Source organism: Excalfactoria chinensis, chromosome 1 (genome assembly GCF_039878825.1).
Source record: "Excalfactoria chinensis isolate bCotChi1 chromosome 1, bCotChi1.hap2, whole genome shotgun sequence".
Taxonomy (NCBI): domain Eukaryota; kingdom Metazoa; phylum Chordata; class Aves; order Galliformes; family Phasianidae; genus Excalfactoria; species Excalfactoria chinensis.
Window position 1 is genome coordinate 31,160,193 of NC_092825.1, and position 23,307 is coordinate 31,183,499.

Genomic DNA, 23,307 nt, shown 5'->3' on the forward strand with positions numbered 1-23,307 from the left:
CATAACAGATAAATGCCTTGTGCGTGAATTTGATAGATAATCTTTTAGAGAATGAACTTTAAGAGCTTTCTGAGGCTTCTCTGTCCATACCTCCAAAAAAAATTATTTTTATGTATTATATTATGTATTTCTTGTACAAAGCCATATCTGATGATATCTGCTCGTGGCTATTGATTTTAAGAAAAGAAGGTACTTATATCTGTATAGGTCTTGTGTATATCAGATATCATAGGTCTGATTTAAATCCAATGTAAGTTTTCCCTCCTTATTTTGCAGTTTTGCATGGGAGGAATTTATGATGGTAAAAATATATTTGAAGGCTTCTAGTAACAAAAATACCTCATTTTTAGAGCTTATGAAGGAGTTGTTACAGTGTTGCTTCACTTCCTATATCTATTCATAGAATCATAGAATCACAAGGACCTACCAGATCATCTAGTCCAACCGTCCTCCCTTTACTATACCTACAGAAGAACTACTAGCTCCTCATCCAGACGCCTCTTGAACACTGACAGGGATGGTGATTCTACCACCTCCCTGGGCAGCCATTCCAGTGCCTGAACACTCTCTGAGGAAAAAATGTTCCTTCTTATGTCCAGTCTAAACCTCATCTGATACAACTTGTGGCCATTTCCTCGGGTCCTGATTGTTGCCTGGTAGAAGAAGCCAAGCCCCTCCTCATCACAGCCTCCCTTCAGGAAGTTGTACAGTGCAATGAGGCCTCCCCTTAACCTCATCTTCTCCAGGCTAAACAATCCCAGCTCCCTGAGCCACTCCTCATAAGACTTGTGCTTCAGACCCCTCACAAGTTTTGTTGCCCTTCTCTGGACACGTTCCAGGGCCTCAGTGTCTTTCTTGCAGTGAGGAGCCCAAAACTGAACACAGTACTCAAGATGCAGTCTCACCAGAGCTGAGTACAGAGGGATGATTACCTCTCTGGTCCTGCTGGCCACACTATTTCTTATACAGGCCAGAATGCTGTTGGCCTTCTTGGCCACCTGGGCATACTGTCAGCTCATGTTCAGCTGAGCATTGACCAACACCCCCAGGTTCCTTTCCTCTTCACAGTCATCCAGCCACTCTGCCCCAAGCCTATAGTGCTGCATGGGGTTATTGTGGCCAAAGTTCAGGACCTGGCACTTGGCCTTGTTGAACCTCATCCCATTAACCTCAGCCCAGTGATTTAGCCTATCCAGATCCCTCTGCAGGGCTTCCCTACCCTCAGGCAAGTCAACACTACCTCCCAACTTGGGAGGTCCATAATGGGATTTTAAAGCTTTTGTGTTTTGAAATTTTTTTGCTTTCATCTGATATTTAAAAAACATAATCACAGTTATTTATTGTTTTATTTTAATATGCTAATACAAAATTTTCAATTATGTGTGGATAGTCACATTATATGCCTGTTCTCAAAAATTGGTCAGTTTTGGTAGTAGAAACTGATCTCATTTAATTTTGCAAGTTTGAGGATTTTGGCTACTTAGGTATTGCTACAGTGATCATTAAACCTGGTATGGCATTATTGGACCCTGAAAGGATAAGTTCAGCAGAAGTCTTAGCATAGAAAGGTAAAGCTTTGCTTTCCTACTGTTACGTGCTGCAAATTGAGATTTTCTGTACATGGAGAATCATAGAATTGAAAGGCACATTGACTCCCCCCTTCCATGGGCAGGGATGCATTCTCTAGACCACGTTGCTCAAAGCCCCATCCAACCTGGCCTTGAATACCTTTAGGGATGGGGCATCTGCACTTCTCCAGGTAGTCCAACCCATTCCAGTGCCTCACCATCCTCGTAGAGAAATGTCTAATCTAAATCTAATTAATTTTAAGCCACTACTACTTGTCCTACCACTACTCCCTGTAAGTACTGAATGGCTGCAGGGAGGTTTCCGTAGAGCCTTCTCTTCTCCAGGCTGAAAAACTCCAGCTCCCTCAACCTTTCTTCATAACAGAGGTGCTCCAGCCTTATGAATATCCAGCCTTCTGGACATCCTCATGGCTTCCCTCTGGGCTCACTGCAGCAGCTCCTTGTCCTTCTTGGGCTGAACACCATGGGTCTGGACATGATACTCCAAATGGGACCTCACAAAGGCAGAGCAGAGGCAGAAAATCCCCTCCCCAGCCCTGCTGGCCATTTCTGTTTTGATGCAACCCAGGATTCAGCTGGCCTTTTGGGCTGCTGGCTCATGTCAAGCTTTTCATCCACTAGAATACCCAAGTCTTCTCAGCAGGGCTGCTTAATCCACTCATCACCCAGCCTGTGTTTTCGCAAGCTGACTGTTTTGTTAGCTAGTTCTAATTGCTTTAGTGAATGGCATAAACAACTGAACACAGTCAAGCAGTCAAAGTGTTCTAACAGAATGATTTTGATTTTTGAATTGTGAGATTTGTGGAACTGGAGCTCAGATTTGTACTATATAAATTTTACCTTTCTTCAGCATTTGTAACATTTAAATCTGTGTATTTGTTTTGTACAAGACTACATTTTTCTTTTTACATATTCAGTGTAGCTTAGCTTTGTATTATCTTGTTTCCTTTTGCATTCTAAATATATTGTACGCAAAACATGTCAAGGGAATTCTGCCACAAAACTGAACCAACCAGTGCTGGGGCCAGCTCCTTTAGGGTTATATTCAGTATTGCAAAATCATGATGAAAAGTATCTCGTGCTGGAGCAGGACTTCAGCCATGCTGATGGTATGCAGTGTGTACAAAACAGCCTGTTAGGTCACAGGCTGTTTCTGAGCTTGGTAAGAGTAGAAAGGGACATTACTGCAACAAAATAAAGTTCTTTTCATTTATATACACACACATATATATACATCCCTAGTATTTAAGACTAAGCTTTTTCTTTTTTAAACTTGTTTTTTGGGTGTTTATTTTTTAAGTTGTGGTTTAAAAGCAGTTTAAGACTTTTGTTGGACTACCTTGCTAAAGGTTTAAAATTAGAGAAGGAAGTCATGCTTTGCAAGTAGGAGGAGGAAGCTATGTGCTGGGCAACTTCAGAAGGGGTAGCAAATCACAGAATGACATCTGAACAGTAGTAACAGGCTGTGTTGGGAGAACAGAAACAAGAGTGTCTGCAAAATGGTAGAGGTTCCTGCCTAAGTGTGGCTGGCACTGTGAGACTAAGGGAGAAATTGGGTCCTTAACCAAGTTAGTCTTGTGTCTGTGGCAGCTGAGACACGTCTCTCCCTCAGCTATTTATACTGTTTTTACATATGGTAGTTACAAACTAGGGCCGTGGTTCCTAATTATTCCTAATGCTAGAAATCATTTGTTCACAGACTTATTACTATTGACGTAATAGTGTTTTGCATCAAGACTGTTTATTGTATGAGTTAGGATGCTGTTGTCACAGGTGTTGTAAAGTTGCCTTTGAAGCCTTGATGTTTGACACTTTAGAGGGAAAGCAGAGGAAGCAAGCATCCAAAAGCCTGTGGTGATCTCACATACAGATCTCTTAATGCCTTCTCCCTCTTACTTTCCAAAGGACTTCTCTCTATAAACTCACATGCTTAAGGAGTACCTTTTGTAGAAACTGGAAACTGGGACTTACTGAGAAGCGAATCTGACAAGCAGAGTACAAAGGATTGCTCTTTGAAGTAGTAAATTGTTCGTTGCCTAAGGTTCACCAGCAGTGCTGTTGGAGGCTGTCTTCAGGATTGATTTGTGTGTGTAAGGGAGAAAGACTAGACTTAGTTCTTCAAGTCAAGATTTAGTTTAGGTTTGCTAATTCTTTTTGTAACTACAGATTCAAGTTTCTGTTAATGTATTTTTTTTTAACCTTTACCATAACATATGTACCTACTCAAACAATGTTTTTGTTTGTAATCAACTTCTTTCATCACAAGAGCTGTGAGTGTTGATGTTTTGATGCTGGGTTCTTCCATGGTACTTGTAACTCCAGCAAGATGAATGCTTAATAAAGCTGTGTGTATTAGCAGAATGAAACTTGAATCACCAGGAAGAGTTTTAAAATATCTTGAAACTTCAGTGGGATATTATTTATATGCTACAAATAGGAGCTTAGTAGTCCAATATTGGACTTCTCTGGAGCAAAGAGTGGAGATTACCTATGATCTTCAGTTTGTTGTAGCCTTTCATCCTGATAACTGTGTTATGACATGTAGTTCGTTATTAGCAGAGTTGGTATAAAGAACAAAGATTAGTTGGGTACTTCTAGAAAAAGGAAATAACAGAAGTGGAGTCATCAGGAAAACTGGATCTCTGAACAAATTTGGTATCTTAAATTTTGGATGAAAAGATGGAAGATGTAGTTATCGCTGGACTGGCAATAGATTAACTGGGTAAGAAAATAGTGAGAAGCTGGGTTTATAGACATTCCTTAAATGGAAGTGTGAAGCTGCTAGTTATATGTAGCAGGAACATCTAGTACTGCTCTAAAAGCAGTACAGTTCTTGTATGTGTTGATGTTGACTCAAAGGAAGAAAACACTTAGACACTCAGGTTCTTGACACGACATCAGAGTTCTAGAGTTTTTGATCGTGCATGTGAATGTTATAAATAAAACTCCAGCAGAAAAAATACTGTTCTGAGGCTTCTCTCTCATTTGTTAAAGGGCTCATTTCAAAGGTATAGTTAAAATGTTTTGAGTTCACAAACTGAAAACAGGAATTAAACCTGATGATTTTTCATGCTAACTAGGAAAATGTCTTTGAAACTTGCCATTCTTCAACTTCTGGCATGCTCTGTTGACAGTCTATCAAAACTGTACTTGCCTGCCATCATTACTGGGATTGTTCACAGCTGAAGTTTTTGTTGGTAGAAAATGCTGATAATGGTTAGCAGTCCAGGTTCAAAAGCATTTTTCATTTTTCAGAGGCTGATAGGTACAAGTTTATTAGTAAGAGTGAATTGGTGAGAGTGAGTAGTAGCATACAGATGACACCTCTGAAATCTTAATTTCCCTTTTTAATACCTGAAGTGACTAAATGAAAGATATAAAGGTGCAGGAGTCACAGAAACATCCAACATGAGGTGCTGCTGGAATTGTCTCTCTAAAATCAAAATATACTTTGTAACTTATTTTCTCAGTTTCATCAGGATACTGTAACTGTGCTTTTGGATTTGCCAATAATGAAATTATTTATCTTTCTCCATTTAAGGTATCTAGTGGATAGTCGCTGGTTCAAGCAGTGGAAAAAATATGTTGGTTTCGACAGCTGGGACAAATATCAAATGGGAGATCAGAATGTCTACCCCGGTCCTATTGATAATTCTGGACTTCTCAAAGGTAACTGCTTTTAACTGTATAGTAAGCAAATCATACTCAGTGTAAATTTGTCACAGATTGTTCATCTTGTGTAGTTGATAGTATAAATGGAGCTCATCATCATTTATGAGGGTGTGTTGTTTTCTGACAGTGACAAAGGAATTGGAACAGCTTTCTCTAATGAATTACATTTGAGAAACAAAATTACTGTAACACCTTTGCAGTGGTGAATAACTAATAATGTACAAACTCATATGTTGTTATGATAGCATAGAAGTATCTTGGGGGACGAAATTTGATCAAGTTGACAAAGAGCCAGCCTTAGTTAACCAAGATTATTCTAGCTTAAATTGGGTGGGATTACAGAACATTCTTAAGTTGAAATCTAAAATTTCTATTTTAGTAAATGATTCTGGAACAATGCAGGAAAATGTATGATTTAGTGACAATATAAAGTATTCTGAAATGATAGAGGATATTTTCCCAATGCTTTATAGTCTTCTAAATATGGTTAAACTCTGTGTTTTAATTACCAATTTCTGGCTGACTTTTGCTGTATTGTATTTGGATTTGTAGACACAGCTCTCAAAATACTTTCCCAGATATTTAAAAAATAATAATAATCCTTAGGTTAAATTTTAGATTTAATGTTCAATATTAAAATAGCATTAAAGCTATAATTACTTTAACATGCAAAATCTAGTGGATAAAAAATCTAACATAATTGGTCTTCACCTCTGTAGGCACAGAAAGTGTAGTAGTACTATGTAATTTATGTATAGCAATTCAGATGTTTTTATAGTTTTATGGGGGGTTATGATGGCATATGACTTTGCAACTGTAATTGTCTTAGTATTTCAAGTGTTATCTTAAGTATTGCCTTTTTTATTGATTGTCTTATCAAGTGCACTGAATGCACGTTTCTGACAGTAGTGTCAGTGCCTTTGAGAAGATGCTGTATTGCCATATGTATCTATATGCTCTCTTCCACCAACAAACTTTATGCCACATGAATGACATTTTGTTTTCTAGAATGTGAGGATGTAGATCTTCTGTACATTCTTGTAGTAAATCTTGTGGCCAGGCAGGCATGGTGAGATGACATTCTCAGTTGTAATCAGATACAGCAACATCCTTTTTATCCTCAGAGAGGCAGCAACAGCTTATTCTTTCTTCTGTGTCAAACCACGTTAGAAAAAAAGGATAATTTCTGGATACACAACAGTACGGTGCTGGGTTATTGGTAATTTTCTTAATCTATACATGTGTTCAGATGGCTTAAATTTTCTGTTGATATGAAGTCTGTGTTAGGGTTAGCCATGTAAATCCAAAATTGTGTTAGCCATTTTGATAAAAATTCATGAAAATCTTTTTTCTTAGTATCATTTTGATACTGCTCACACCCTTTTCAAAATAAGCTCGGCCTTGGGATTTATGAACTTCAATGTTTGGTTATTGTATGGTTCTAAAACAGCAAATGGGAAGTAAATATTGGATTTATTGACATTGCAACATAGGAATCTATTTTTGTGTAACCTGATTTCAATAGATTAAGCAGTATCAGACAGCTTCTTGCTTGTAGTAGGTCTTCCATCTTTGCCATCACTATGGATGGAGGAAAAAACAGCTGAAATCATATGGTGCTGTTGGGAATTTAAGATCCTGAATAGTTTTGAAGTACTTAGGAGCAAACCAGTTAGTTAGAGAGAATTGTTGAAGCTTGTGATTTTTCTTGCTGAAATTACAAGTACTTTGACTACTTCTGGACTTCATTATCCCCTCTTCTAAAATATTAATACTAAGAACAACCTGACTGCATTTTCAGAGGATGTTGTTGCTGTGTTCTCTTTATTTAGCTCTTCCTACTAGGTCATTTGTGATTTTTACTGGAGAAAAATGTATGCAAACCATATTACAGCCTCTGCTAAGCCAAGTCATCTCTTTTCTGGATAAATTATGTATTATCAAAGCAGTATCCTTTTGTCATCTTTGAACTGGTAGCAACAAATAACGTGTATTTACAGTTCACAAATTTTATTTCCTATGCTTTGTTCACATGTGAAGGTGTTTAGATGGAGGAAGAAGAGGTAGTTGACACCAATGATAAGTTAATAGGAGTAAAGGAGCGCTTTGCATTCTTCTTTTCCCATGTTTTCACCATTCTAGTGATTAAAGCAAAAAGCATTGTTTTTCTATCATTCTCTCACAAACTCCTTATGATAACTGAAGATACAGCAAATACTGAAGAACAGGGAGATTCTGAAAGTCTTGGTAAGCTGAAATCTTTATTCCTTTTACAAGGAAGAAAAGGCATCTCTTAAACATCTCTCATATGTCCTTAATGTGTTGCTTTCCTGTGGAAGAGGTAATATGTTAAAGCATACTTTGTTAAATATTTACACATAAGAATAGTTAATATTAAGGACCTTCATTTAATTTTTTTTTATTGTGCCATTTTTATGATGCTCAGAGAATTGAAAGTATCTTATGCTGTTTCTTAAATCCAATCAGATGAGATGCAAGGGAAGATTTTTCTGCTTTTCTGTGTATGATACTGAGAGCTGTATCCTTTTCCTTGCAGAAAAAAAAAAAAAAAAATATATATATATATATATGTATGTATATATATATTCATTTTTCTTAGAAATATTACTTGCAAAAACTTTCCACAAGGAAGTACAGTACTTGAAGCAATTTGAGGTTCTTTAGCCTTTCTTTTATTCTCAGTTTTAACTGTATATTTTAATTGTTTATTCATATAGGATAATGAAAATAAATAGGCTGTATAGACTTCTTACAGTCTGTTCTTCATACATATCTTCATACATAATTAAGCTTCTTATCCTGTATTGTTCTTTGAAGTTCTATGTGTGGGTGTCTCTGATTTTTCCCTATATAGGGAATTGTTTGGTGCCCTGTGGCTGTGTATTTCCAACTGGAAAGAAAACTGTTGTAGTCTGAGGCTTGCAAGGGTTCAGATCTGAAATTACTTCTTACACATATGGGATAACTGCTGTGTTACTACTGTAATAAAAATTGAATGCAACCTAAAAGCAGGAGTGTTATCTAAGAGGTGGCCAAGCTGTATTTCTTTCAAAGTGCTGCCTCTTTGTCCCTGTGAGGAATTTGATAGGGACTGTATTTCCAGAGTTCATTGGATTCTTTAAGTAGGAGAATTGTACCATGCTTCTTTCCCAATTTATCATGGAGTGAATGACTTTGAACTTTGTCTTGATCTACTGTAGCTACCCATTCCTTCCTTTTTAGTCAAGGATATGGCAGTAGTGTGAAATGAAAGTATTAGTAGTGGTTTGGGTGCAAAGTGGGTGGGAAAATGGATCCTATGAAAGTTGTGCATGATGACAAGGTAGGTGCTCATACTTGGATGGGGTGTTTTCATTTGGGTTCGTGAGAGCAGGAATTCTGCTGTAATGATTACAACTTGCCTAGTTTTGAAATAGTTTTGCTTTGGACTCAGATAATAGTTTCATATTTGTGTGAAAAAAATGTTTATTTAAAAGTTCAGTTAACAGAATTACAATATTAAAGTAAAAATATTGTTCTCTTACAGATGGTGATTCTCAGTCTCTTAAAGAACATCTCATTGATGAGTTGGACTACATCCTGCTGCCAACTGAGGGCTGGAATAGGCTAGTCAGCTGGTACACGCTAATGGAAGGTCAAGAACCAATAGCACGCAAGGTACTCTTAAATTTCCCTCTGGGATGTGTATGATTCAACTATTTTCCTGCAAATATGTAGGAGTTACACAGAAATTCATTAGAAGTTGATTTTATTAGAAGGTTTTAAGTCTTGGTCCATTATACAAATTCTACTTCAGTTGCCTGATTTTTATTCAGATTTAGAGACTCAAGTTCTGAAAATTGAAAACAATGTAATAGGGGGCTTATCTCCAAAAGTGAACTAATTTTTATGGAAGATCTTCCTTTAGAAGCATTCAAGTCTATTAATGAAAATGATTTTTTGTAATTAAATATAGAACCTAAAAAATACATTGACTATATTAGTGATAAGTCTAGTTCTAGTAGTGTTATACATGTGGAGCATAATCTCTGTACAGCAACTTGCTGGGGTAGTATTTTTAATTTAAGCCTAAAAAACTTACCTGAACATAAATAGTCCCTGGTACAGTAGATACTGTGACCCTCTATACTATCAAAATTGTAAAAAGTAACATATTTGACTGCTTTCTCCAGAACATAACAGTCTTATTGATAAGGTGAGACAATAACCAGTTTATTGCTGAGATAATAATTTTGTTTGAATTGTTTCTTGGTATTTTCAGAATAGTGATTAGAGTTGCATCCTTTCTGTAGTAAATTACTATGTTTTATAATACATTTGGACATGTTTGCCATTTCTAAATTGATCATTAGGACATATTTTTCTCTATAAAACAGCTCTTTATTTTAACTTCTTAAAGGTTGAAAGAAGCTATTGTAATGCTATTGTAATTAGAATGCAGTTCAATATGCTTTTTGGTGTAATATAGTGTTTTGTTTTTTTCCTCCTGTGACATCAGCGTAGTCTAAGTACACGGTGACCACTTAATTGAAGTGCCAGATTAAGCTATAGAATGAATTTTATGTCTTCGAGGTCCATTTGGTCAGCAAGGGAAGTTTGTTTAAACATTTCCTTTGGTACATTAAGAGGCGTTTTGTTTTACAGAGATATGGCTGGTATGTCTTTTCTATCTAGTCATGAAAGCTGAAATCTTTTATAATGTCTCTTCTTTAAAGATACATATTATCAACTTGTTACTGTTGTTCCTGAGGATATATTTCAGTATAGTAAATACTTTTGCATCATCATGATGGAGGTTTTGTAATTTTCTGGCCTTTATGGTGAAATAGAGGGAGAGTAATATAGGAAAGTAACAAAAGTAGCTTGCCTTGTATTTGGAAGAGAGTGACTGGAAAAATACGTGCAGTGTAATTAGTGGCCAGGTAAACTGGCATGGATTAATTATCTTCTGCCAATGTGAACAGTACTTGTCAACTGAGATGCATATTCCAGTTCAGATGAATGAGTTTTTCATTGTGATGACTTTCCCATTTTGCTCACAAGTCTTTCTCCTCTTAATGTGTTAGTTGGTTTTGGTTTTGCATACTAGTGGTGTGATGCTTTTCTTTCCTCTTGTTAGCTACAGCATCTTTTGGAGGGTGGAGAGAGGGGCAAACAAGGGTGTTTTTTCAAATGTTAATCTAAATTTATATATTTAATTGATATATGTTTCTGCGATACACTGTTGTTCTGTGTCAAATAACATTATGAATTTGTTACAGCATATGGTAATACAACAACTACATTGTCATTTTTTTTCCTCAGAAATGTCTTACCCACACTGCTGACTTTTGTTTACTACAACTATTTTGTTGTTACTCTAGCAGCTGAAAATCCTAGTAAGCTGCTGAAGTAGAAACATTTCCATTTAAATGTCATGGCTAGAAATCATAACTGAGCCAAACTACTGAACTACAATGGAATTCTCAACTCCTGTTTTGTTCCTGTGGCACGTGCATACAAGTTATATTTGTACAGTAGATAGCAGATCTCTCCTAGCAAGTAGCTGAAGGCTTTTTTTTTTTAACCATATTTGTCAGATGTATCACATATCAGGGTGGTGGTTATTTTGGGAACAGTCTACATGACTAAGTACTGCAGTTACACTTTGGAAGATCAAAGGGAAAAACATTTAAGAGGTGACCCTGATTATTTTTTTTTTCTATGTTTTTATTTTTTAAAAAAATCCTGTACTTTACTAATTTGTAGTAGGAGTTACAAAAGTGAACGTATAATAAGCAACTGTAATAAGGCAGCTGAATTTTCAAATGAATATATTCATTACCAGAGCAGAGCTGAAAGATTTGTGGGTCTACTTTAAATATAAGATCTGTTTAAAAATCACATATGTGATATCTAGAATTTAGTAGCGTATATTGTGTTTTTGATAAGTATTTGTTAACTGTGAAAACTAGTCCTTTGTGTTTTGAAGAGGCAGCATACATTGAATGTCTTGAAATTAATTTTCTTTAAATAACTTTTGGTGGTTTTAACCTGTTTAAGCATCTTATCTTGGGATTAAGTATGCCCATTTGTGGTTTGTAGTGCACTTAATGCTTTGAAAGTCATGGTGTTAATAAACACAGATAAGGTATAATCTTGTGAGGAGAATTTTTACTTTTTTTAGTTTATTGGGTTTCTAAAAAGTTATGGGAGAATTTTGGTTCTAGTTTTTGGCATTTATTAAATGTCCTGTCTTCTTTGAACCTCAGTTTCTTGGAAAAGTCTCAGAATTGTTTTGAACTGTGAATGCATAAATGTACTTGGACTAATACTTGATGCCAATCTGTTTTTCAGGTTGTTGAACAGGGTATGTTTGTAAAACACTGCAAAGTAGAAGTATATCTGACAGAATTAAAGCTTTGTGAAAATGGAAATATGAACAATGTTGTCACACGAAGATTTAGTAAAGCTGATACCATAGGTATGCACAAGCATTCTCAACAATGTATGATTGTTACTTGTTTAAGTTGTGTTTAGTAGTGAGTTCTGAATAAGTAAATTTATGTAAAATGATAAGCGAGCAGTGTAATAATTAAAAAGGACGGGACTAGTCTTGTTTGTTCAATTTCTAATTTCAATCCAATTTGGATTATTTAGAATTATCAGTAAATTAAAAAAACCTTTTATATCTGTTATTTTGTTATTTCTATAGATTTGCACTTTCCAGAGAGCGAACAGTATGACGATGTTTTTTACTATCCTTATTAGATGCCATAGTGCTTTCTTTTGGCTTTTGTTGTGTAAGAAATACTGTTTTTTTCATGTCCTTCCATTGATGTCTTTTTTTTATTCAATTTTAAGTTAATACATGAAAGGGTATATTATTACAGAGCACAAAAACAAATTAAATTTATGAATAAATACATAAAGCTGATGTACAAAGGTAACCGTTGGGCTGTGAATTGGCAGGCCAGGCATGTTCTCTAAAGTAACTAAATCCTCTATTGAATCCAGATCTCGTAGTTATTTTGCCTGTTCTTCAAACATTGTTATTTTTGTCCCTGACCATAACAGCACATACACAAAGATATTATTGATCACATAACCCAGGTTTTTTATGTATTTGCACATGTGTATCTGGGGTAAGATTCTTACAGTGAGTTGTATTTGAGCAATTAGAATTGTGGTTTAGACCAAGGACATGAAGTCAAGTCCAACCATTACCTTTCATTGCTTGACAGCAGGGCTGGTCTTTACAGGTTTTACTTGTAGTAACTTACATTTCGTATTTTGCAGAATGTGTACCATAAAAACAGTTTTCCCTTGTTAGGTTTTAATCTTTAAGTTAAATGGATAATCAGCTGCTTGTAATGGAATAAAAACTTAGGAGTTGTGAAACCGGTCCTTGAAATAAAGCTTCAATGTGTATGTTAATTGCCCTTTTTGGGATCTGTTCTAACTTGGCAAGGTGTACCTCTTTAGTCACTAAGCAAAACTAGTAGCTTAGATAAACCAATCTAATGTTATTCAAAATAATATATACAAAATTCAAGGTCTTTTTTAGCCATATTGAAGTAAGTTGTATCATTGGAATTATAGATTATATATAAATTTTTGTTTTTTCTTTCTCTAATCAGATGCAGAATGAATGTTACTTGGATATACATTCATTTTTATTCTTAGCATAGAAATAATGATAATTATGAGAACGTTCTCGTGAAAGGTAATAAGAAGCAGACTCACTGGCACCCCATTCTGGACACTGGCCTTAATTGTTTATCTGAGGTGTGGACAAGATTCTCTTGGAAGCCTTAAAAACATGTTCTTTCTGAAGCTAAATCTTCTTATGCAGAACAGCAAACTGTGCCATCATAGCTAGGACGTCCAAGAGTTTGCATGTCAGAAAAAGAGCTGGAAAAGTAGATAACATTTTTTTTTTAGTAAAAGAATAACTGATTCCTGGCCTTTTTTTCCTCTTACCATTCCTGAAGTCAGTGTCTACTATACTTAGATCTATTCAAGAAGTTTTAATGTATCTACCCATTATCATTACTTACAGCATTTGCTACCCTCAGGAGGTCAGGACAAGACCTTCCTTAATTTGAATATACAGAAGAGGTTTTGGAGAACAATAAGTACTCTAAGCATAATCTAATATTCACTATCCAGTTTTCAAATATGTGTTATTCCTGGAATTCCTTTGCTTTTCTGCACAAGTAGAAACTAAAATAAGTTAGTTTGAGCTAGAGAAAAGAAATAATTATAGAGGATAGACCTAATAATGACAAAGTATATAATATGCCTCAGACTGTGCATGTTTAAATATATTGTGTTCATACTTATACTTCAGCAGGCACATTGGTATAGATTATAAGTCAATAGTTCAGTGATAGTTGCTGACAGAGCAGGGATAAGGATTTTAAAGTTGTAATCATTTAAGCTCTTAAGAAATTTAAAAAGCAAACACCCTTAGTTTCACAGTCTAAAAGCAGCGCAGAACCAAGTGAAATGTAGTCTGCCCAGTGGCTTGGTCATAGCATGTATTGTATATTCATCTGATAGGGGGTTGATGATTCCTGTTCCACAGTAGTTCTGTAAATGAAATTGGAATAATAGATGTTAATTTGGTACTCTCTAAGGACAAAAGCTGAAATGCTCAAATATTTAATTTTCATGGTTATTTATAAGTTAATGAAAAAATATCTTCTGCAAATTCTTTTTTGTAGTGAAAGCCATTGATAAATCTAGATTATTTTTTTTTTAGGCTGTGCTAACTAGATCATGCTTGTATTCAAATATAGTTATCTGAAATCACTGGTTGAGAACTGATTCAAATGGAAAGAAAGATTAAAAAAGAAAAAAAGTAGCTTAAGCTTTGCTTATAGTATAGGGTAAGGAGAATTGTAGTGTTTCAGCACAGAGTAGTATTTAATTCCTGTGAGTGTGCGTTTTGAACATAGTGCTAATTGCAATGGGACATGGGTAGTAGAAGGTTATAAAACAGTGGAATTGGGAAAGGAACAGAATGACTTGTCCTTCCTGCCCCTAGTTTTATTGCCAGTTTCACTTCTAATCTTTCTCCATCCTCCCACACTTTGCATTACCATGCTTTGGGAAATGAGTAGACAGGTACCCAGGGTAGCTCCTGTCATCTCCTATGCTCTTATGTATTTCGACTACTTTGCTAGGAGATTCAGGAGGAAATAACACACTCTTCTGACTATTTCCATCTTAAGGGCATGCCAGCTAGCAACTTCCTGTTTTTCTTTTTCTACAGCATGATACAGTTGTATGACCATTTCTAGAGTTTATTCCATATTTTGAATATAAGGGCTGTTGATTCTGATGTTTTATTCAGTCTTACAGTGTTTGTCTAGATAAATGCTAAAATTCTGTTTTCTCCTTTTCAAAACAGATACAATTGAAAAAGAGATAAGAAAAATCTTCAATATTCCTGGTGAAAAAGAGACCAGATTGTGGAACAAATACATGAGTAATACTTTTGAACCTTTGAATAAACCAGATAGTACCATACAAGATGCTGGTTTATACCAGGGACAGGTACTGTGTAATACCATTTATTTTGTTGGTTTTTTTTTAATGTTTCTTTTTTGCTTATGAAGGTATATCTGTACCCAGTGTATTTTCCATATTTTTAAAAGTCCTAATAGATTGCATTAGGGACAGAGTACTTTTTTTTAAACAAACAAAAATAAAAGTCACTTCTGATTCTATTTTCATCTTTAAATACGAGCTTACTAGTGAATTATAAATAAATAAATGTAATGTTGCTGAGTTGAATTTGACAGAACCTGCAATAAGCAGTGTTCCAAAGATCTGGATGTGTTTCTATAGTGAAACCCAACTTTATTTAAATAAAAAAATTAAAATAAAAATGAAAAAAAGGTTATGTAAAATACTATGAAAATAAGACTCAAATGTCAGTGTCTGGATTTCAGAAAGAAAATAAAATATTTGGGGGAGAAAAGAGCTCATGAGAGTAAATCCTTACCTATAAACACCTTTGTGGGAAGATTTTTGGCTAGATAGCTTTTTCTTAACATTACGGTTGGGAATAAACTGTACAAATTTAAATTTGAACTTACTCAACAATTCCATCATAGGAAAAGTTATTCCAGTTACATCGATTCATTACTCTTCAAATCAAGTTGGAGTTTTTTTTAACAACTGTAGGTCATACTGTTATGCTGCAAATAAGAATGAATCAAATTTGGTGACAGTAATTGTAGGCAAGATTATATTAAAATATTTCCTTTTTCTTCAGAATACTTGACTTTAGCTTACTTAACAACATTGTTTATGTTGTGCCTCTGTTTTCTTTTATGGCATGGAAGGTAAGTAAACAGTGCACCAAAATAACAGCTTGAACCATAGTGCCCTTTAACTTCAGTGAAAGCCTCACAGAGTTTATTTTCACAATGCACAAGTTCTGCTGTAAGAACCTGTGTCAAAGATATATCTTGAAAATTGCTTCTGTCCTAGTGAAACATTAACTGTGAAGCGTGCATGGTCTAATATAGCCATAAAAAGATCTGCTGGTGACATCTGTACTTAAAGGAAAAAATATTGTTCAAAACAGTTTAACCATGGTTTCTGAAAATGCTGAATGTCCCAAGTAGAGCATGCATCTTTGGATCAGTTGTACTTGCTGACACACAAGGCTGATATTTTTCTTGTCAAGCATCCTAATTTAGTGTTAGTTATTCTATTAGTCTGTCTAATCTAATAGTTCCTTTTTACCATATAAAACTAAACTATGCGTGATTGGTGAGTGAATGTTTTGAATTCAGCAGCTGATTTCTGAAGTGAGATTTTAAGGATTCCATTGAACTCAGACATCTGCATCTTCCTTTCATTTAGTAGTCTCTGAAAACCAACTAAAAAAAAAGTTTTACAGCATTCAAGATTAAAAATAGTAAACCATTATTTTCCAGGCAGGAAACTGTGATAGAAAGCTGGTTTTCAATGGTTTTCTAAGTGTACGCAGACTAAAAATGTGATTTCATCTTCAAGAGACAGCATGATTTATGTAAGATTCTAAGGACAGGAGTATACACAAATATGTAACTTATAGTATGTGTCTGTGTAGAAACACAGGAGTATGGCATGGTGGTTGATTAGCATCCTGAAATATTAGTGTATGATTACATGAAATTATTTGTACTTGAAACTAGGAGTTGGTTCTAATATCTGAACTGAAACTTAGTTGCCATTTCAGATGATCTAGGCTATCCCAGCTGTCAATCCAGAAAGGCATGAGCTTTTTGTGGGTCCAGTGTCATATCTGCCAGCATAGGGCAGATATCTCAAATACCCAAAGGCATCTCAAATGGCACTTGCCTGTGTTTAGGACTGAGTGTTCTGTTCTCCCATTTGTACCAATAACAACTTGAATGAAACAAATTTCATTAGTCTACTCTCCATTTGGAAAATTAAAATTAGGCACATTGATTACAATATTTTTGTTTCTTTAAAAAAAAAAAAAAAAAAAAAAAGGATTTTAAGGATATCAAGGTGAAATATTTTTTTATAATTTCCTATCTACCTGGGTTGTATGTCAGGCAGCATTTGTTCAGGATTATCCATTTCTTAACAGAGCTGTTGTGTAGGTGTGATTTCTATAGATTCATAGATTCTCTTTGCCTCTTGGAGAGGCAAGATCTTGTCACCTTACACACAGGTTATTGAAACCTAAAGTTGTACTAATCAAGGTGTGGCCAGAAAAATGAGTAGAGAATGAGTAAGAGTGAATTGTAATTGAAAATAATATCAGTTGAACCTTAGAGAATAACAGCTTAAGCATCAATCTGTTCTGTCTCCATCCCACGTAAGTAAATGCATTAAAAACACTGGTAAGCGCTGTTTTTATTTTGGTATTCTTATTATGGTTTTTCTGTGGTAGGTACTGGTAATAGAACAGAAGAATGAGGATGGAACATGGCCAAGAGGTTCTTCAACTCCTAAGTAAGTCACAAGTTTTTCTTACTGTTCACTATGGCTTAACTATTTTCCCATAGTATTTTCCTTTAAAACGCAGTTGGTTTTTCTTTCTGTTCTGAATATTGTCATTTCAATGTTTTATCACAATAAATGCACAATAGTTTATCTCTTGTAACTGCTGCACAGTGTAGAACATAATATAAAAATGGTGACTTTCTACATGTTCATGGCACAATTTTGATGACTTTGGCCAGTGATATACTTTGTCCTGTTTAAAAATAGAAGAAAAGCTTTATTAAGAAAATATGAAGCTTAGCTTATTTTAAGTTTCTGTTTCAATTGTATTTGTTTGAAGAGTACAGATACATGAATTTCATCAGTATATTTGAATGCTTTTGTGAATAGCTTTTCCTTTTATCTCCAGAGCACATAATATTTACATATAAACATTATTAAATTGTCCTGTGTTACCAGGATGTCGTTTTTGTTCTTGTTGGGCTGTCATCAGTTTACAGAGTATAATGTTATTTTTCTGTTCTTCCTGCTGCTATTATGAGTAGCACCTACATATAATGGAAAAGGATCAAAAAGGTCTTAGGTGTGGTGTTTTTTTTTTTAGTTGGATACATTTTTCAGCAGCATTTCTAGAACCTAAATGACATCCTCCTGCATACACAAGGGTTTTAAGGAACAGTTAGAACTACTAGTAAACTTACATATCAGCCTTACATATTTTGTTAACTCCCTTTTGGTAGATTCTTGAGCTTATCTTTCAGTTAAATGTTCTAAGTTCCTCTTATTTCTTTTGTTATTTTGAATTAATGCAATGAGATTTAGTATTGCTTAAGATCTATTTGCGGTATAGTTGCTTATCATTTGAAAGATACAGATTTTTAATCTTTCTGATACTTCATCTCAAGCATTTTTATTAGGAGCAACAGGTTATATTAAGTTGCTTAATGAAGTCTGAGCTGTTCAATTTAAGCTTAATATGAACAGTTTAATCTCACTTAGCAAGGTGTTATGACAAAAAGAAAATTGAAATTGTGGAGTAGCAGGAAGAATGGTGTGCCAAGTGCATGGAAATGTAATATCTGACCTTAAAAAGCATCCAGTTGATTGAATGTCATGGCTTTTGTTTCATTTGAAAGCTTTGGTAGGGAGACATCCCTACCATCCTGCCATGTTTTTCCTCCACTTTATGGAAAACACTGAGAAATTTCATATAAATTGAAGTATATCACCTGAATATTCGGAAAATTAGGATATTTTGTTTCAATATGAAGAGATGTTTTTGCCATTTGGCAGCTATCAGAAACAATGATGGAAATTTCATATTCAGATTCAAAAGGTTTGCAAAGTTTAGTAGATTCACATAAAGGCAGCAAACAAGCAGTAATGGGGTCATATTTTTACATCTATATAAAAGCTTGTGAAAAATTTAATAAATCTTAAGAGTAATAAAAAATATATCACGCTTATTTTGAATCTACTGTGCGAGACACACTAGGAGTATTAGTATGTCATCGCTACCAGTGTATCCCCATACACCTTCCCACAGTCCTGTCATTGTTTACACACATTACACTGGCAGCCTAGAGTAGCTGTTTGCAGTGCCTTTTTTAGAAGAGTAAAAGCTGTAAATGTGTTCTGAGGCTACAGGATAAAATGCCATATTTTAAAAGATCAAAGTAAAGATTACTAGAAACTCTGAGAGATTTCTAATGCTTGATAAGGCCAGGATTATATCAGAATGTCAGCTAAGCTTTTCATAGAATCAAATAATAGTTGAGGTTGGAAGGTAAGTTTGGAGATTGCCTAATCCAAACTATCAATTCAAATAAGGGTCACCTAAAGTAAGCTACTTGAGAAATGCCACTTTCCACAGCCTCCTTGGGTAACCTGCTTTGTTGTTTAGAGACACACACTATGAAAAATAAAAATAAAAACACATGGAGTCGCCTGAGCATCAGTTTTTGCCCTGTCTTTTCAATGGACGCCATTGGTGTTTCTATACCACTAGGTTATTTATATTCATTGCCAAGATCACCCTGGAGCAGTTCCATCTGCATAAGCCTCTCTAGGCTGAACAGTCCCTGCTCTGTCCTCACAGGTCAGATGCTCCAGTTCCTTAATCACCTTTGTCACCTTTCACTGGACTTGATCCAGTATTTCCATGCTGACCTGTATTGGGTAGCGCAGAACTGAACCCTGCACTCTAAGTATTTCTCATCAGAATGAAGTGCCAAGAAAGGGGGTAAGGCTCACCTTTCTCAGCGTGCTGGCATTGTTCTTTGGAACACAGCCCTGGAGCCTGTTGACCATCTTTGCCAAGCTGCTTTCTAACCTGTCGGCCTTCATTATTATCCCAGTGTGTACTGGTTCCTAGGACTATTCCAGCCCAGGTGAATGACTTTGCTTTTCCTTTTATCAACTTGATACGGTTCCTGTCTGCCCAGATACTTTGATGTTTTGCACATTTTCCCTGCCTCTTTCTTGGTAGCAGAAGCATAACAGCAATCTTTAATTTGATTGCTTAATTTGTCATCTTTTTTTTTTTTTACCACTTAGAGGTGAAGGATGAAGGCAGAGGTTTTTTTTAATGAGAAACACGTTAAAGGTGTGATCATCTTGACTGCAGTGAGAGAAGAGCAAATTTACTTTGAAAGTGGCAAAATTATGATATCAGTTCAGTATAGAGGAGATCACCTTGGAAAATAATGCTGTTTTGCTCATAACGGTCATGAATTGGTAAAAATGAAAATCTTTAATATAAGCATATCAAAACGGTTGTTTTTTCTTCTAATGAAAACTTGGAGGAAATTCAGTTTTTAGGTCCATTGTGCAGTTGAGAGTTTCAGCCCTACGTTCAGTTCTTACAATTTATATTGTATGCTGTACTTCTAACTTCTGATGTCATTTAGGAAGTAATTGCAGCATCTCCTGTAAATTAAATAAGCAAATCCTCTAAATTCTACCAATATCTGCTATTATCTCAGTTTAACACTGACTTCAATATTTTTTTTAATGCCTAGAAGTATGTGAATGTGGTATAAAGAGTCAGTCTTCTGTCTTGGGAATAGCTAGATTTTGGCCCTCTGAGAGGTTCTATTTATACCAACTGTTTATATCAGCTACTGGGATTTTTGTTGCTTGGGAAGCTTGGCTACTGTGAGGTTGTTTCTGGGGAGCTAAGAGTGACTTCTCCTCAAATGTCTTCACTGTCATCTGCTCCCAAAATAGCTGTTACTCAGCATTAATGGATAGTTCTGCAGAAAACTGTGTTATATTAACTTTGCAAATCTATATCATTCTTCAGATTATCCCACGGGTGTGGGTGGAAGGAACTATTTGAACAGTTTACTGTCATGAAGAGTATGTTTTAAAATAAGGAAACAAAAATCTAAGGAATCTAAGGCTGTAGTTCACATAGCTGAAGCAAACTTCACAAAAAATCAAATTATTTATGTTCTGGGAAATACTCTGCAATGATTAAGATCTTATTATAGTCTGTGATCCAAGAACTTAAGAGAAGGAGGAGAAGGGAACTTTACGTTAGAAAGTTTTGTGAGGTACTGAACAAATAATAAGGACAAGCTTTCTTTATTAGTTTTCTGTTTAGAAGTTGTTACCTGTTTAGGTGCAAATTTGTATAGCAAATTTTAAAGCAAGTTAGATAAAAATACAAAGATACCGTTAACTAAAATCTTATTTCCTTCTAATTTTAGGAAGGTATTCTCTGTTTTCTTAGAGAACTTAAAAATGAAATGAAGTCCTTTAGTTTCTTCAAAAATGCTTCCTGCATGGCCAAAAATATTTCAACTAAACTACCATATACATCTGTGTGTAATAAAAGTAACAGATTTAATTCTGGCCTGCTCTTTTTGATGTTGCTGTGGAGTAAGTCCTTAAATAGTTAACAGCTTCTTTCTGTGATTTACAGATAGCCTGCTGTTAACCTTAGCAATTTTATGTAAAGGAGTACATTCTTTTTATTATTATTATTATTTTTTTGCCTGTAGAAAACTTTGAGACTAAACACATTCATGATTTTTTTTTTTCTTTGTAACTGAAGTTTTCTTACAACATTTGTCTCAGGGTTAGTTTTTTCATAAAATAAAATCTTGTCTATTTTCAATTTGCATACCTTTTTATCTGGAAGAATCTCTCAAGACTTGATTGTTTTTTGTTTCTGACCTGGATCTCTGTATGTATTTTAGAAAAGGAAGTAGAAGGTACATAGATATCCTTTTTTAAATGCTTTATTGCTTGTGTATCCCAAGTTTTTAGGAAGCAAACATCTGTAATTCTTAAACTGTGCAGCTTTGTGTGCCACAGTATGAGGTATAAATAAAGTTATTAGTGCTCAAAAGAGGGCTACATCGTTAAAGGGTCTAGATGGTAAGACATATGAGGTGGCTGACGTCCCTGGTTTTATTCAGCCCAGAGCAGAAGAGGCTGAGGGGGAGGCCTTCTGGCAACCTACAGTTCCTCATGAGGTGGGCAGAAGGGGCAGCACTGAGCTTTGCTCATGAGGACCAGTGATAACAGGACCCCAGGGAACAGAATGGAGCTGCATCAGGGCAGGGTCAGGTTGGATATTAGAATAGGTTGTTTATGGAGAAGGGTGGTTGGGTTCTGGAACAAACTTCCCAGGGAAGTGATAAAGACACCAAGCATACTGGATTTCAAGAGGCGTTCAGACACCATTCCTATAATACAGTTAGATTTTTGGGAGGTCCTTTGTGGAGCCTGGATTCAGTGATCCTCAGTGATCCTTGTATGTCCCTTTTGTGTAAGGAATAGATGGAATTTTCTATATTTCAGAATATAATAATTGCCTCTCATCCTACGCTGTGATTCACTAACTTACAGACTGTTCTTCATTCCTTCCTGGTGTGTATTTGTACACCTTGGTATAGACCCTCTGGAGTGTTCTGTTTTGTAGACTGAACAGTCCCTGCTCTGCCCTCGCAGGTCAGATGCACCAGTTCCTTAACCATCTCTGTAGCCATTCAATGGACTTGCTCCATTATTTTCGTGTCCCTGCTATACTGCAGAGCCCAGAGCTGCACCCTGCATTTTAGGTGTGCCTCATAAGGACAGAGTGCCATGAAGAGGGCTAGGCTCACCTCCCTCAGTGTACTGGCATAGTTCTTCCAAATACAGCCCTGGAGGCTGTTGACCATCTTTACAAAGCTTCTTACCAGTTTGTCAGCTTCCATTTTTATCCCGGTGTGTACTGGTCCCTATGGCTATTCCTCCCCAGGTGCATGACTTTGCATTTCCTTTTATCTACTTAATGAGGCTCCCATATCCCTGTCTCCAGCCTGTGGAGGTCCTTCTGAATAGCATCATCACACCTACCTGGTCTTTCAAAAGTGTTATAAGCCTTACTGAAGGAGATGCATCCATTGCTTCCCTCCCATCAACAAGCTAGTCGCCTCATTGTAGAGGAGTGTCAGGGTAGTTTAATTATCATTTTCATTTCATGAGGCCATGCTGACTCCTACTAGTCACCTTCTTGTCCTTCATATGGCTGAAAGTGGTTTCCAGGATTAGTTGCTTTATCATATTCTGAGGTATGAAGGCTGAGTAGCCTGTAGTTTACTGCATTTTCTGTCTTGCTGTCTTGAAGATATCATTGCCATATTTTCCCATCCTTAAGACTCCACCAGTAGCTATGATCTTTCAAAAATAACTGAGTAGCATTACAGTAATATCAGCCAGTGCTTTCAGCAGTTGAGGCATCTTATCAGGCCCCATCCTATGCATCTCCTGTGTGTTTAGATGTTTCTGAACAAGATTGTCCTCCACTGGGGCAATTCTTACTTGCTCTGGATTTTGGTCTCAAGAGACCTGCAACTCTTAAGAGCTGGTAAACAATAAGACATTTAAAAGACATTTAAGGACCTTAGCGTTTCCCATGTCCTTTGTCACTAGGGTCTCTGCCTTATTTAGCAGTGGCCTATGCTTTCCCTTGTCTTCTTTTGCTCTTTGTATACTTTTAGAATCTTTCTCGTTGCCCTTCATATCGCTTGCCAGATTTAATACCAGGTAGGTGTTAGATGGTATTTGCATA

At 35.7% G+C, this 23,307-nt stretch overlaps 1 protein-coding gene across 2 annotated transcripts in view; it reads left to right on the plus strand.

Moving 5' to 3' along the window:
* Positions 1 to 23,307, plus strand: part of USP15 (ubiquitin specific peptidase 15) — a 64,020-nt gene that overhangs the window by 12,263 nt on the left and 28,450 nt on the right. For both annotated transcript variants that reach the window (XM_072333434.1, XM_072333442.1), the window contains exons 2-6: positions 5,131 to 5,258; positions 8,809 to 8,939; positions 11,619 to 11,745; positions 14,680 to 14,825; positions 17,188 to 17,249. In XM_072333434.1, the coding sequence (XP_072189535.1) occupies positions 5,131 to 5,258; positions 8,809 to 8,939; positions 11,619 to 11,745; positions 14,680 to 14,825; positions 17,188 to 17,249 (594 nt within the window). The remainder of the gene's footprint in view (positions 1 to 5,130; positions 5,259 to 8,808; positions 8,940 to 11,618; positions 11,746 to 14,679; positions 14,826 to 17,187; positions 17,250 to 23,307) is intronic.